Here is a 16661-nt window from a genome sequence, read left to right on the forward strand (position 1 = left end):
CCAATCCTGCTTGGAGCATGGATTTTTGTCAGAGGCAAATAGCTGAAAATCTTATGAAGCCATGCTTCAAGTGGAAATGTTAGTTGCAGCTAACTGTGTGAAAATCCTAAATATATACATTTGATACATTATACATCGTGACAGTACAGGCGGTGCTAGAATTGACATGAAAAACACTTAAACCAAGCAATTCTCTCATATTTTATCAACAGTAATTTTAAACAAATGTTGTATCGTATCTATTGTATATGTAGATATAGATACAGTATATCGATTGTATATAGATATGGATACATGCATTGTGTAAATATATAAAATATTAAAAATCATAGTAGGCCTATATCAAGTTGTATATATGTGTGAATTGTTGATATCAAATGTAGTATCGCCAATTGTATAGATAAATTGTATAGAGATTATAAGGAATACAGGCTAATAAATATTATTTTTTTAACTATAGAAAAGGGGTAGGATTAAATAAGTATATACTTCTTCCTACTCCTTTTCAGGCATATCATATCAATATATGTATTTTTTTTTTGTGAAGTAATTTAAACATAATTTTAGTTTATTGTATTTTCATGTTTTTCATTTTGTTTTTGTATGGTTTTGATATGTCTGAAATAAATTCAATTCAATTCAATTCAAATTCAATTGGTATCTTTGATTCAAAATATTAATCTTTCATTCTTTTAAATACTGTTTTTTCACATTAGCTAACTTTAAGCTAATGATTCATTGTGGTAATAGACTTATAGAGATGAAAAACCCAGTCCCTTGTACATTTAACTACTTGAGAGGATGTGACATTAACAAACCAAAAGGCTGACGTAAAGCCAATTACTGCAGCGATATTGAATTAGCTGGAGCTGTACTTTTCTACCTGCTATCCTGTTTTAACAGAAGGTGTTAGTTTCACTGTGCTTCTGGCTATGTCCTTATGGCATGGAACTTTTCAAAGTCAGGAAGTTTGTTTTTCCTCACATTTACCAGTGGAATTCTATAGCTGGTTGCATTTTACACATTTCATGCTTGGAGAGGTGATGCCATAACCCTCTTAAATTGCTCCTGTATGTGGAGTGTTTTTCAAGCAGATATAGTGTTTTTGTACCTTTGGCAGACCCCCTCTATCTTTTTGGATGGAGTACATGTTTTATCTTGGCTGCTCTACCAGACTGCCTAATTTCTTTGTATGTGTAGAGAGACATTGGCAACTTGTAACTTCAGCGGTAGCTGCAAACACACAAACATCAACCCGCTTTCATTCAGAGTGTCTGTGGGCGTCTTGCTTTTCTCCTCCTGTTGTATTTATAATTCATGGCTCTCAGATTTCACTGCTCTCCCAGAATTCCACTGTGTATTTTTAAATATGGTTGCATCGTAGCCCTGGCTAATCAGGGGGCGTAGACCTGTCCGTCACATGCTTACACAAAGTACAAGCAAGACTCCCGCCTAGAGAGTTATGTTCCCCCTGAGGTTGAACCTTGCAAATAGTAGATACACAAGCACTGTGGCTCAGTAGAATTTGAAAGGAGATGAGATGAAAAAGCAACATAAACCCCTACAAGTCAGATTTTAATTCATGTTGAACTTTGTGTTAATGTCTCCTTTCTTCCCCACACGCTAGATGAAGTGGACTGTTGAATACTTGTTGGCTGAAAAAGTGAAAACCTCTATGGTGTTCTTATGAATGAAGGCTGTACAAGAATCTAATATGTTGTACTTCCTTATTTATTTCCCTATATGATTCAATTATTAAAAGAACACTTTTTTACTAGTTTTGACTTTTCTGCAGCCCTCCACTAATTCGAACTCTAACCACAAGACAAAACCCTTGTGGGGGAGTGGACTGCCCACAGCCTTTAATATCAAGTATAAGAAATACAATTCTACTGGAGTGTGACAACTCACAGTTGGGAATCACAATAGGTGGTCTCTCCATCACGGTGTGTGTTGTAACTGAGGTACAACATCGCTGCAGGGGTCTGACATTAATGAACGGCCATGCTACATATATATATATATATATATATATATATATATATATATATATATATTATTCAAAATTAGCGTAAAAACAATGAATACATAAGTGTATAAACAATGAAGTGATTGATGAATAATCTTGAGACCAAACCATCTGGAAGGTATGTATGAAAAGCATTTTAGATGTGACTAAATACAGTAGACGGAAAAAATATGCATGAAGTTTAGGCTGTGTGCTTCATTTTCAAAAACTAAACTTCTTTACAGTAGCAAGACAACAACAATTCAGACGTTAGTAGCCTGATGATTATGAATTAATTGTCATTTACTTTCACGTCAAATCCATTGTAAAAAAAAACCACACAAAACAATCAAATTACATACTACAAGGTAGCTTTGGATTAGTGGGTTGTGAAGTAAAATAATTGCTTACGCCAAATGCAGGTTTTGCAAACATTATATTACCAACATTCGTAACTAATGCATCAGGCTAACTTTGGTGACCATAACGTTAAACATTTTATTTTGAAGCTAGAATTAGGATTGTATCATGAGCTCAGTGTTTTTTAGTCATGCTGGCCATGTGGTCATTTGTTGGAACATTGTGAGTGTGTGTGTGTATGTATCTGTGTGCGGCATCCGTTCAGTACATCCCCTCAGGCAGGGATGAAGAGTGTGTGTGTGTGTGTGTGTGTGTGTGTGTGTGTGTGTGTGTGTGTGTGTGTGGATTAATGCGGTGCTCCCAGCCTCTTTACTCTGCTCCCAGCTCATCTGTCTGATTCAGGATGACACACTGTGTTCTCTTCAGCAACATTACAGTCACAGACCACTGCAGAAAAGGAGGGGAGGTGGGGTAATAAGGGAAGTGAAAAGAGAGAGAGAGAGAGAGAGAGAGAGAGAGATGGGGACATTGAGATAGAGAGAGAGAAAGACTCAACAAAATAGACAGAGATGAAAGAGGAATAGGAGAGAGAGAGGGAGAGAGAGGTAGAAAGAGAGAGGGCACAAGGGCATTGGCAGAAGAAGCAGAAAAAGGAGAAAAGAAAACAGAACAAGGACACTGGCTAAAAAAAAGGGAGATGAAACCCATCAAAGACAAAAAAGAGGTGCACTTTTGTGGATGAGTGTGATAGAGCAAAAGGAGATGGAGGATGGGTTGAATAGACAAGAGGAGATGAAGAGAAAAGTCACGGATGGGGGAAAATGAAGGAAAAATTATTCTGATGTAAGATAGCAGGAAGAAAGAGGGAAGAATCTGAAGAGGGATTGCTCCTCTCCGAGCCAACCGTTGCTCTGCCATCCGATAGTGGGACTTTGGCCTGGGGATTTAAGCGGGGGCCAGATGCAGGGAAGGATTGAGTCTGTTTTAAGAGTCTTAAACCTGTCTGAACCGTCTGGAGCAAACAAGGACGGGAGAGTTTTGTAAAAGATGCACTCATCTCTCTTTGTTGCACTCACTGTACACATGTGTTTATGGATGTAAAAATCCTCTCAAATTCAAGGTTGGTGCTATCCCCAGTTGCTGTTTCTCTCTCTCTCTCTCTCTCTCTCTCTCTCTCTCTCTCTCTCTGATGAAACCGGCTGCAAGAGAAGCTGCAGCGAGGCAGAATGTCTGTCGGACTGATTTAGTCGTCAGCCGTTGACAGGACACAATGGAGAAGTCAGAGCCTGCTAACCTAACCTCTGATGTGGGTTAGCGCAGAGTGGTAATAAATGTTTAAACGGCAGTGTGCTGTGTGTGTGTGTGTGTGTGTGTGTGTGTGTGTGTGTGTGTGTGTGTGTGTGTGTGTGTGTGTGTGTGTGTGTGTGTGTGTGTGTGTGTGTGTGTGTGTGTGTGTGTGTGGGTGGGCAGATGAAAGAGACAAGCTCACCCTAGAGACACGGATAAACAATGCTTTTGTTAGGGTTTTTACACACATCCACACCCCCACACACACACACACACACAAATAATACATGCAGGAGTAAACACAAGCTGCTTGTGCATACATAGACACACATTTTGTATGAATATGGACACACTCCAGTATAGATTTACACACACACACACACACACACACACACACACACACACACACACACACACACACACACACACACACACACACACACACACACACACACACACACACACACACACACACACACACACACACACACACACACACACACAAATGTCCCATTTAGATAAATCACCTTGGATTAGACCCACTTCCTGAAGCTCATTTTTAAAGTCTGCCAGTGTTCTTTGCAGAATGCAAGGAAGAGATATCGAGAGAGAGAGAGAGAGAGAGAGAGAGAGAGAGAGAGAGAGAGTGGCACTCTTTCAACACCATGGGGGTGGGGGGAGGGAGGGGTAACGAAAGAGCAAACAGTCCCCGAAAAATGGAGGAGTGTAAAGAGGAGGGAAACACGATAGAAGGAAGAAGGAAAAAGGAAAGAGAGATTGTGTGAGAGAACGACAGAGAGAGAGCCCAGCTCATTGAGAGAAATGGAGGAATGCTTTTTGTCTGCTTTGACCACATGATGACAGTGCAGCGTGTATGTTATTAGCGGCAGATAGACATTAGATACGGGCTTTGTTCAGAAGAGTGCACGTTACAGTGTGATCAGATAAGCATGGTTGACACCGCAATGTTATCCTATCTAAAGTAAACCGCCTGCTGAACGGACATGAAGGGCCAAAAAGCAGGCAAACAGTGGAGGGAAGTTAATGGTAGCGACACAAACAAACAAACAAACACACACACAAACATCGTTCTGTTTCCCTGCTCTCTGGGTGGGCAGTGCTTGGTCTCCTTGGTAAGCGACATCAGCCAGCTGGCTTAGTGCCCCTACTGCCAGGCTTAACGCACACACACACACACACACACACACACACACACACACACACACACACACACACACACACACACACACACACACACACACACACACACACACACACACACACACACACACACAATCTGCTGCACTCACATAGATACGCAACCCGAGTAGACAGATCTTACACAGACTGCTGAATGAGAACGCAGGGACCCAACAGAGGGATTATATAAGGCAGAACGGCGGGAATGGGATGTGAGTGTGGGGGGGGGGATATATTGGAGGTTGGGGGAGTGGGGGACTGCCTGCAAACAGAAAACACATACTGTACCGCTGCAATTTCACCACAGTGCAGTGGTGCATTACTTTAGCGTAACTATGTCTTAGTACACCTGTATGGTATGTAAGTCTAATTGATACAAAACAATATAATATACAAGTTTTTATTTATTTTTTCCTCATGAGGTCTATGGAGCTGGACTGTATACTTGAATAGGCTTGTAACATATTTAAATATAAATAAGACAAAACAGGAGTAAAGGTCTCACTGTAATTACCACATGAGTTGAACTGAACATTGCATGTAACTGTTACCGTACTACGTTGACACATTCACAGCCCACAAAGGACAGTAGACAAAGCCCATACTAGACTGCCATAGAGCGGTGTCACGGGACTGCACAAGGACAATTGTCACTTCAATGCTGTCTAGCCTACATCCACAGGACAACTTGTCATCTGCTTTCTTCCCCTTCCAAGGAAGCCCTGACTGGACCAATTGCTTGTCGAAATTCATTAGTTGTATGGTTAGTACCACAGCAAATGTTTAGCTGGAGCAACTTTACCAGTAATGTATCTTGAGTGATGATGTTACTGATCCAGTAGTGTTTGGCTCCTCGCTGTTATTCCCATTCAGCTCTTAGCTCACCTGATTGTAATGCTGTTTCGTCTTTGTTGGACTGAATGAGTCACGTTTCTAGCCACCATGGCAAATGAACGTAAAGCATTCTGAGCTGTCCTTTAGGTGACACTGTTCTCTATGTGACCTCACTGAAAGGAAGCGAGCCAAGAAGGAAATGATCCTTCAGGGACCAATAAAACATCACAATTTATTTAATATTGTTATCAGCAATTGTGCTGCAGCTCTGTAATGGCGGTACAATGAGGAGCACTGATACATAACCTCCTCCTACTTTGAGAATGAGTTGCAAAGTTTTGCATTCAGATAAATATTGCCCATAATTTTGTTAAAGGCAATTCATGCCTTGTGTCCTTTGTGGTAGAAGTATGTTTTGTCAAAAAGAAGTACTTAAAATATCAAAAGTGAAAGCACTCTTAATGCAGAGTGACTCCTAATGAGTTATATTGTTATATACAGTCATATGAAAAAGTTTGGGAACCCCTCTCAGCCGGCAACATTGCACTGATTTGTTGAACCATGTACAGATACACAATCTGCAGCCAGATGTTCTTGCAGGTCTTTGGAGGTGATCTTTGGGTTGTGTGCAACCATTCTCACAATCCGCCGCATATGCCGCTCTTGTACTTTTCTTGGTCTGCTAGACCTGGGTTTAACTGCAACTGTGCCTGTGTCCTTCCATTCCCTGACAACGTTCCTTACAGTAGAAATTGACAATTGAAACCTTTGGGAAAGCTTCTTGTAGCCTTCCCCTAAACCATGATAATGAATAATCTTTGTTTTTAAGATATTTTGGGAGCAGTTTTGATGGTCCCATTCTGTCTCACTTCAGCAGAGAGTCAAAGAGAAGTGCAACCTGCATTTAGGCACCTAAAATACATTTTCTCATGATTAAACAGACATTTCTATGAGGTTCAAGGCTTAACAACATAATCCAACCAACTTTGTGTTTAAAGTCATCAGTTTTACATGCTGTTACAGGCATTAAAATCAACAAAACCACAAGGGTACCCATATTTTTGCACAGCCAGTTTTTCACATTTTATTTTATTTCACACAACCAAATACTGCTTTTCAAAAAATCTTTGTTTGGAAAACATCCCAGTAGTTAGCTGTTCCTGGTAAATTAAAGACATACCACTTTTATCTTTTTTTTGTGAAAGCAGAGTCAATTATAATGCCGGCTGAGAGGGGTTCCCAAACTTTTTCATATGACTGTATAATGTTAAAGGATTTTTGTGAGCCTGGCACCGCCCGCCTACCTACTTCCGCTCAATTTTCATTTCTCTTCAGTAGTCAGTCTGGGTCCGCGATATATTCGCCCGCTTTCTCCGGATAGATTTTTACCTGCGCCAGTTTCAGTTATGCGATTGGTTATGGCAGATCCAGTGGCACTGGGCAGATCCAATAGTTTTAAACTTCAACAGACACCCGCCTAGAAGTGAGTTAACGTTTGTCAATTGAGCGATTCCAGACCTTCTGTACAAATGAAATGAAGTACGATGGTCTGGTAGGACCAGGCTCATTCAGTGTAACTAGTAACCATACAGTTGCTGTCAAATACCCGTGCAGTTAAAAGGATAATATGTCTCTTAAAGGTAGGGAGTGTGGAAAGTAGCAGAATATGGAAATAATGTAGTAAAGTAACAGATTTACCACAAAATCATTACCCAAGTAGTCACATCTTACCACTGCTTGCCGTACGTGTCCCGTCCATCATAAGGTTTGCTCTATACAGCCAGACGCTTTATAGTCCAGAGTAGAGAGCTCCTTCCGAGACGCACTGCTGCAGTGAGCTACAGTATTTTGTTACCTGCAAGGTTGTATTCAAATACTGTGGCTCTGGTTGTTGCACTCAGCTGTTCGTGTAGTGGGGGGGGGGGGGGGGGGGGGAAGAAGTAAGATACTAAATGAAAAGAGGATGTTGGAGAGGAGAGAATGAAAGGGGAGCGAGTGAAAAAAGGAAACGGAGAGTGATGACTTAGAGGTGGAGAGGCTGATGGAACAGATGGAGGGAGAGAAGGAGAACAAAGAGAGATGTCACATATCTTTCATGTTGAGAGGGCTGGAGGAGAGGCAGACGTGGAAACACAAAGAGCTAGCCAAAGTATACGTTATGTATGTGTGAGTATGTGTGTGCTTTAAAGTGTGTATGTGTGTGTCTTTTTTCAGGTGTGTGCCTGCCCAGGTGAAGTACGTTTGCATTTTTTTTATTTATTTTTTTACTTTTGAAAGGGATCACAACGATTGCATTTGGTTTTGTGTGCATGGTAACACATTTCTTTGTTGTGCGTGTCTTAGTCCGCATATGAGAGAAATGGAATGAAAGAAGAGCGGAATACACAGCGGAGGTGAGCTCCACACAGGGAGAGAAAGGGGAGAATATAGATATAGTGCTCGACAAGGATGAGGGAGGGCAAATATACAAAGTGAGCGAGCCAAGCAGAAAATGGCAATGGAGAGAGAGAGAGAGAGAGCATGAAAAAAGAGATGCAGAACATTACGGAAAAGATGATTGATAGGAACGACTTTAAAAAGGAGGAAGAATGAGAGAGTTGAAAATAGAGTAAAGGACGAAAATGATACAGCAGATAGGTAAAAGGCAAGGTGAGATGACAGAGCGATAGTGAGTCAGAGGGAGAAGAGAGAGGAAAGGAAGGAAGGTTGAAAAAGCAAAGAAAAAGGGTAATTGGTAAAAAGGACAGAAAAGGTTTTGGCAGAAGAGAGTGAGAGAGAATCCACAGGAGGGTGACAACAGAGGAACAGCACAAAGTGATGGATGGATGGATTGATGGATGGATGGATAGATGGATGAAGAACAATCTGTAAACTTCCTTGTGTGTAACTCAGTGGAATGCTTTTTTTAAACTCTTTATATTTTAAATGTTTACACAAAATTCAAACAACACAAAGAACATAGTGTGGGGCACTACAGTCGAGCTTACATGATTCCACATATCCACATCAAATGACCTTTAATTGTCCACAGACTCATAGCGTCCGATTCTTCTGATATAAAGACAGTCCATTTCTCCCATTATCTGAGGAAAATTGATCCTTTAGATCTTAGAGAAAAAGTCATCCTTTCCATTGTAAAGATTTCCTTGATTATATTGTTATTGTTCCACTGTTGAATGCTTGGAGGATCAGGTTTGTACCAATTTCTTGGTATCGCTTTTTTGCAGCCAATAAACAATATTTTACAGAAATACCAGTCCTTTTTATTAATAACATCCTCTCTTATTATAACTAAATACAGGACCTTAACATCAACAGGTTGGTCATATCCCAAAAACTTTTTCAAAATTAAACGCATATTACTCTAAAATATTTAAATTTTGGGACATGTCCAGAAAATGTGCGAGTGATTGGCAGCCATTTGTCCACACTGTCTCCCACACTGTTGTTGTGACTGAGATGATTTACTTTTAATTTGGGGAGTGATGAAGAAGCGGCAGAAATGGCTGTAAAGAAGTTCTTTACCAATATACCAAGAAATCAACAGTCTTTCAGAGCAGAATTGGTTAGGGGGAGGCTGACATTGCCACTGAAGCAGCAAATGATGTCGGGGTATGTCACAGCCTCAGGGAGAAACAACATGTACCGTAGTACAAAATCCGCCTCCTCTTTTTTAATAGCTTTCGTTTATAGTTCTCATCACTACAATTCAATCACAAAATAGTTTCTTGTAATATTTTATTATTTTGTAATGTGTAGTCTGTGCTTCATTCATTGTTTCTTTCAGTATAGACTCGTACGTACGTACGTAGTATAGTTATGCTGCTGTGTAGTGTGTAGCTGAGTGTATGCTGTGTTTTGTATTTATCGCTGTAAAGTGTAGTAATGCAAACACCTTTTTTCTCTTTGTTATTATGAGTTATTACACTTATCTTGTGTATGTCATCTGGCTGTAGTACTGTACTTAATTATGTTCATGCCAATAAAGCATATTGAAACATACATTTTGATGCACAGGTACATACACTCAACAAAAATATAAACGCAACACTTTTGTTTTTGCTCCCATTTTTCATGAGATGGACTTAAAGATCTAAAATTCATTCCAGATACACAATTGTACCATTTCTCTCAAACATTGTTCACAAATCTGTCTAAATGTGTGATAGTGAGCACTTCTGCTTTGCTGAGATAATCCATCCCACCTCACAGGTGTGCCACATCAAGATGCTGATCTGACATCATGATTAGTGCACAGGTGTGCCTTAGACTGTCCACAATAAAAGGCCACCCTAAAATGTGCAGTTTTGTCTCACAGCAAAATGCCACTGATGCCACAAGCATTGAGGGAGCGTGCAATTGGCATGCTGACAGCTGGAATGTCAACCAGATCTGTTGCTCGTGCATTGAATGTTCATTTCTCCACCATAAGCCGTCTCCAGCAACTTCGCACAGCCATTGAAGAGGAGTGGACCAACATTCCACAGGCCACAATTGACAATCTGATCAACTCTATGCGAAGAAGATGTGTTGCACTGCATGAGGCAAATGGTGGTCACACCAGATACTGACTGGTTCTGAGTCCCCAGACCCCCAATAAAGCAAAACAATGCACATTTCAGAGTGGCCTTTTATTGTGGACAGTCTAAGGCACACCTGTGCACTAATCATGATGTCAGATCAACATCTTGATGTGGCACACCTGTGAGGTGGGATGGATTATCTCAGCAAAGCAGAAGTGCTCACTATCACACATTTAGACAGATTTGTGAACAATGTTTGAGAGAAATGGTACAATTGTGTATCTGGAATGAATTTTAGATCTCTAAGTCCATCTCATGAAAAATGGGAGCAAAAACAAAAGTGTTTATATTTTTGTTGAGTGTACATGGATGTGACTGACAGACACATATAGCAAGTCATGAAAATAGACAAAGTACCGCGAGAGGGAGAAGAAAAGAAGAGCAAAAAGATCATCTAACAGCTATAAAAAAGGAGGAAGGGAATAGCTAGAGAAAGAGAAGGAGCGGTGATCGAAAAGATAGACTGACAATCACTAAAATAAAGAGATAGGAGTGAGGGGGATGGACTGAATGAGATGGGGGATAAAGAGAGAAAGAGAGAGTAGTGCCTCGTTCTCATCAGTCAGAGCGTTGCTCATCCGGCGGCAGAGGCTGACTTCGTCACCATGACGGATCCTCGCTGTCTATATGCCGCTCGCCACCAATACCATTACAGCACATTACTGATGTTCACACACACACAGACACACAGACATACACACACACACACACACACACACACACACACACACACACACACACACACACACACACACACACACACGCACACACACATACACACAGAAACTCACACATGCTGAGACAGTGATCCAACATAACTCACACTGAGACAAGTACCTCATTATCTACACCGACACACACCCACTTTTTTGTTTACCACGCACACACACACACTCTCTCTCTCTCTCTCTCTCTCTCTCTCTCTCTCACATTTCACTGTCTTTTCTTCCTCTTATTAAAAGCACTCTCACAAACCAACAGCTGCTATGTGCAACAGATTTCCAATGGGAGACACTGTGTAAGACTAAAATCTAACGTGTGCTGTGTGTGAAACACTAACGAAGCTCTGTCATTTGTGTTTGTCTCCACAGTACTATGAAATGTCCTACGGTCTCAACATCGAGATGCACAAACAGGTAAGAAAGACTAATCAGTGTCCGTTATTTATTTACATTTTCTGGTCGCTGTTCTGTTTTATTTATTTTTACTTTCCAAGTCACCTCTATATTTGTGAATAAGTTGGACAAATCCCCAATCAGGTTACAAAAGCAACAGGTGGTGTCGTCACACAGCAACGGATGGCTGATTGAATTAGTTTACAGTTGGGGTCACTTGCACTCCACTGTAGATTTCCTCTCTGTGCCTGCATATGAAAAAACACCAGTACTGTAACATGAATGCAGAGTGTATGTCCTCCTGCACAGTTATGAAGTCCCTATTTACTAAACATTTATTTGTATGGACAGTGAGTCTCTTCCTTGGTCATCATCAAACACAACAAGTAATCAGTGGCTGCTGGAGGGAGAGAGAAGAAACAAAAATACTAATGTGACAATTAGGGAATGATAATACTATTAATCCCGCTGGTACATATGGTAACCCTGGCGATTGGCAAATGTATGCTTTGCAGAATTGTTGGGCGACAGACAACTGTTAACTGACAAGACAAGGCTTAGCCATTATCTGCAGCATGGGGATGGATGGGGATTCTGTTTGAAATCACCCACCGGCTCTTCCATAACAATGGAAAGCCCAAATACCAGGTAGCAGGTGATAAAAGAAGGCCCCGGTTTAAATGGTGTATGATTCCCATTTATCTTCACTTGAGATCTGGTATTCTTGAAGGAAGACATGTGTCGGATGAGCAGTGTGTGATCTCTGGAGCCGGTGACTGTGCTTGTCAGTCCCCTCTCTTGCTGCTAATTTGCTGTCTGAGTAGCACTGCAGGAAAGGGAAGACAGTCAAATTGCAGACAAAAAGGCAGACAGACAGCTAGCAGACATGCGATCTGTTCCTCTGTGTTGACAGTCACCTCCATGCACATAGAATCATTATCCAGTTGAATGGCATCTTCCTTTAAAGGTGACCGACTATCTATCAGTCATGCCATCTTGCCCTCTGCAGAGTTCTCATGCGCTATGTAGAGACAAGAGGGTATTCTTTTTCTACAACAAGCTCTCAGCATGCCTGGCATATGCGTTAAGAACGCTGCTCATTGTTTGAGCAGCTTTTCTCAATCTCTCTCTAAAAAAAGGCGTCAAATGAAAGACTCTGCACTCTAACCTCATAATCGTTCTGTCATTTCATGAGATAGGCAATTATAGCAAAGAGACATCAAAATGTGGGTTTCTGTGCATATACTTGCAATGCAATTTACATCCTAACTCTAGACTGTTGTGGTTGAAGTTGGAGGTAACATAATAGGATTTTTAGAGTTGATCATCAGGGGACATTTCACAGGCACGATAAAGCTGACTAATACAGGTATATGGCATAGAATGATCCCTAATTCCTACAGCAGCAACATTATAAAATATTGTTTTATAAGCTGCCAGTTGTTTCATCAGTATCAATATAGTCCTCTTACTGTTTTTCAAGTTATTGTGAAATAGTAATGCACTGTGTTCTCTAATGATCAGGTCCACACATGTAGTCATTTCTCTTCACTGTTCATAATGTCAGGTCTAACAATTAACCATGAAAGGGCACTTTACTATTTCCCAACAGGAATCATGACACGTAAAACGTTTTATATTCTGAAAAATGTAATTACAAGTTTTAGAAGGTTAAACATTCCAATATGCTACTAAAATAGCATACTCATTTTTAAAGTTCATGTAACCAAGCAAGCCAAGCAAATGCATAGAAAGTTGTCCTTTTAATTACAACAATTAACTAACTGTATCAGAAGGGGACAGAGATGAAGAGAAAAGAAAGGAGAGAGAAAGAGATTGAGAGAGAGAGAGAGCGATGGCTGACGACAAAGTCAGGGAGAAATGGACTGCCACCTCTTGTCCCCAAAAAGAAATAATGGACTGAGGTGCTGGCAGCCCCTCTGAGTCGTGGTTGGAGGGGGAGAATGTGAGGGGAGAGAGGTGAAGAATATGACAGAGGGAGGCTAAGGAGGAGAGAGTGTGGAAAAAAGGAATAGGTTGTGGGGATGACAGAATACCTACAGTCAGGAGAATGAGAGCAAAGAAAAAAAAATCAAAATAAATGAACAGGGAGAGAGAGGCCCCGTGTCAGGAACCAGGGAGCGAGTCTTTGAGAAGCGTGAGCGTGGGGGGGGGGGGGGGGCAATATCAGCAAAGAGGAAAGATAAGAAAAAAAAACTTGCAGTATATGTTTGAGCAATGAAGAGAAAAAAGAGCACATGTGAAAAACAAGAGAGCTGGTAAAGAAAAAGGTTTAACAGGGTGGTGGGAATGCCAGGCAGCGAGAGAGACTCAAAGAGAACTTAAGAGTTTCACAGATGGAGGAGGAAACAGAGAAGCAGCACATGACAGAAATAGAATAAAAAGATGAAGGAAGAGAGAGCGAGACGGAGAGCCATGATATATAAAATGAGGGAACTGCTGTAAAAAAGGATATCAAAAAGAGAGTGATAGGAAAAAAATAGATATAGCATCAGAGTGGACAAGGAGAGAAGCATAAAAGGAGAGAGGTTGTAGAATGGAGGATGTTTCAAAAGGGAGAGGGGCTGGATAGTTTGAAAAGAAAAAAGATATATATTTTTTTAAGGAGATAGAGAAACTGGAGGGAAAAAAGTGAGCTAATGTTGGAAGAAGTGTGTGAGAGCAGGGGGCGAGAGGGGAAGAGGGGATGGATGGAGATTAATTGAACGGATGAAAGAGGAGAGGGTAAACAGGAAGGATGGAGCCTTTAGAAAGAGACGGATAAAGACCTCAGAGAACAGATGAGGGGGGAAGAAAAAGAAAAAGAGATGGAGATGAAATTCTGAGCCAAGAACAAGATAGCAAGAAAGGGGGAGGGCAGTCGGAGAAGATAGGGAGAGATGGAGACATCAAGGGGGAGGGAGGGAGGGGAATGTTGAGCCGCAGTGAGGAATAATGAATCATGAATAGATTTAACAGTATCTGCTCTTATTTCCTCTCCTCCTCCTCTTTCTCCCCCCCTCTCCAGCTTCCTCCTAACATCCTGTCGAGATCACTGCTATTGCCGCTCTTTCTCTCTCTCTCTCTCTCTAACTCTAGCGAACGCTGTGTCATTATCGATGGTAGGGCCATCTCATGTCCTGCCATTAATTGAGCTGTAACAGTTCATCCTGTGCCTCACTCGTTCAGATTTCGCACATGCATTCTACCGTCACCCCTCACCTCTCTTTCCCTATCTTTATCTCTGTCGTTTCCTCTTTTTCTCGCTTCTCTCTCTGACTTTTTCTTTCTCAAATGATTGTATGTGAACTATATGAATACTCCAGAAAGACCCCCCCCCCCCCCCATACAGACACACACACACATGTACACACGCTGTCACATTATCCCACTACCATTAACATATCATACTATATTTATATATATATAGTAGCTGAATACCCGGAGGAGCGAGGGAGGCCATAAGGATTTTTACACTGCTCTCTGTGGTTGCTCTATATTCATTGATATAGCACTTCTGGGGCCTGGATAGTTATTGCCTGTGTCCCCCCCGCTATGTGTAGACGCACAACATGTATATTCAGTGACTGTAGGATTCAGTCATGTGCTGCGGGCTCACAGTGGTTGGTATGGGGCAGCTTGCAGATATGGTTATGTGCCTTATGTGTTGTTGTAAGGTGTATGCTGAACGGATTGAAGCTGGATTGTATTGACTGCTGATTCTAGCAGCAGGATAACAGGAAGATGGCGGTGGGGCGTAGAAAAATAGAGGCTTTGCAGGGCTGTACGCTTATTTTTTTAGGTGGTAGCACTGGTGCTAGCAAGCAAAAAAAATCAGTAGCACAAAATAAATTCAGTAGCACACAAAGTATGATCGAAAACTTGCATAACCTTAACCCATGCATTTCGCTCTAATTACCTTTTAGCCTGTCATCTTGGTCTCATTTGAAACTCTCAATTAATGTCATATCCTAGTGTGTGCAGTAATAATTGTAGAAAAATTAATAGGGGTGCACTGATTGTAATTTAGACAAAATAATCTAACCTGCCTGCCAATTGCAATTTTTTGCTGATTCAGAAATATTTCTCCCCATAAAATTAATATCTATATATTTTTTGTATATACATATCATTATTATATTCATAATAATAAAATGTTTTGGTAAATGTCCTTCTGTTAATTAAAACCTAACTTTAAAACATATAGCCTATTAAATAAATAAGTATACATATTGGTACAATTTAGGATAAGTTAAATAGGTTGTTGTGAATGTGTTGGGAGTAGTTCTTCAGTGGCTTATCAGTTATTTCAAACTTTGTTTAAATAGACTACTGTTGTTGACTGCTCTCTGCAGCTGAAGCAGTTGATTTTCAAGCCAGCGCACTGCAGGGCTGTGAAGCACGAACTTCCTGTTCTTACCGGCTTCAAAAAAGTCAACTCACGTTTGGCTAGTAACATGCTTTTAATGTGAAGGCGCACAGGAAATGTTTTGTTTGCACACGCGCAAACTTAACTGCGTGCCGTCTCCTTCCGGTTATTACCGTTGGTGAAGTGTAGACGCTAGGTCCCGAGCACACATCTTTCACCAGCCAAAGTGGAGGGTGGACTCAATAACTTACTTGCCTAAGACTACATTTACCCGAATTTGGAGAGTGTTAATGTAGAGCCCTCTAAGCAGTGTTGTGCAGCACTCCTCTGTGTCTCAAACAGACAGCATCTGCTCATTAGCACTCGTGCGAGTGTACTTGTATTCATCATCGCACGTGATCAATTTCAGTAGCAAATGCGATCAAAACTGTCGCACTGTACAGCCCTGCTTTGTTAGATGTGTGTCCATCAAGAGCTTGTGGACCAGAGAGCAGCTTGGGAAAATATGAAAATATTGAAGGCAGGAAGTGAGTGACCTGTTTCATGTTCCTTTTATCCACAGCTAACTTCAGAGGGTCATTAAGCCAATCACAGTGCTGATCAGTGGTAGTGAAATGACAATCTCACATTTGCAGTGTCTACAGTTGAAGCCCGTATTGTCTGCCCACACAGATGTTTTCACTTTTATTGCCTGATTAGGCCTCTTCTCAGGGATGCGTTTGCACAATTTGTGCTTGATTGTAATCTCCTTTGCTCACCTGTTCGTTTTGTTTTACCTGTTGGGGCGGTACAACTTTCCCGATTAGCAATGTTATTGGTTGCCTAAGTTTTAACCTGACTAGAGGTATAATCAGCCAGATTTAATTCAATTCTTGACAAAAAAAAAGATGATGTACAGTAACATG

At 41.0% G+C, this 16661-nt stretch overlaps 1 protein-coding gene across 3 annotated transcripts in view; it reads left to right on the forward strand.

Moving 5' to 3' along the window:
- tle2b (TLE family member 2, transcriptional corepressor b) overlaps nt 1-16661 on the forward strand; it is a 72602-nt gene that overhangs the window by 16784 nt on the left and 39157 nt on the right. For all 3 annotated transcript variants that reach the window (XM_080032803.1, XM_080032805.1, XM_080032804.1), the window contains exon 4: nt 11364-11408. In XM_080032803.1, coding sequence (XP_079888929.1) covers nt 11364-11408 — 45 coding nt within the window. The remainder of the gene's footprint in view (nt 1-11363; nt 11409-16661) is intronic.

This window comes from Ammodytes marinus (genome assembly GCF_949987685.1).
Source record: "Ammodytes marinus genome assembly, chromosome: 8".
Classification (NCBI taxonomy): domain Eukaryota; kingdom Metazoa; phylum Chordata; class Actinopteri; order Uranoscopiformes; family Ammodytidae; genus Ammodytes; species Ammodytes marinus.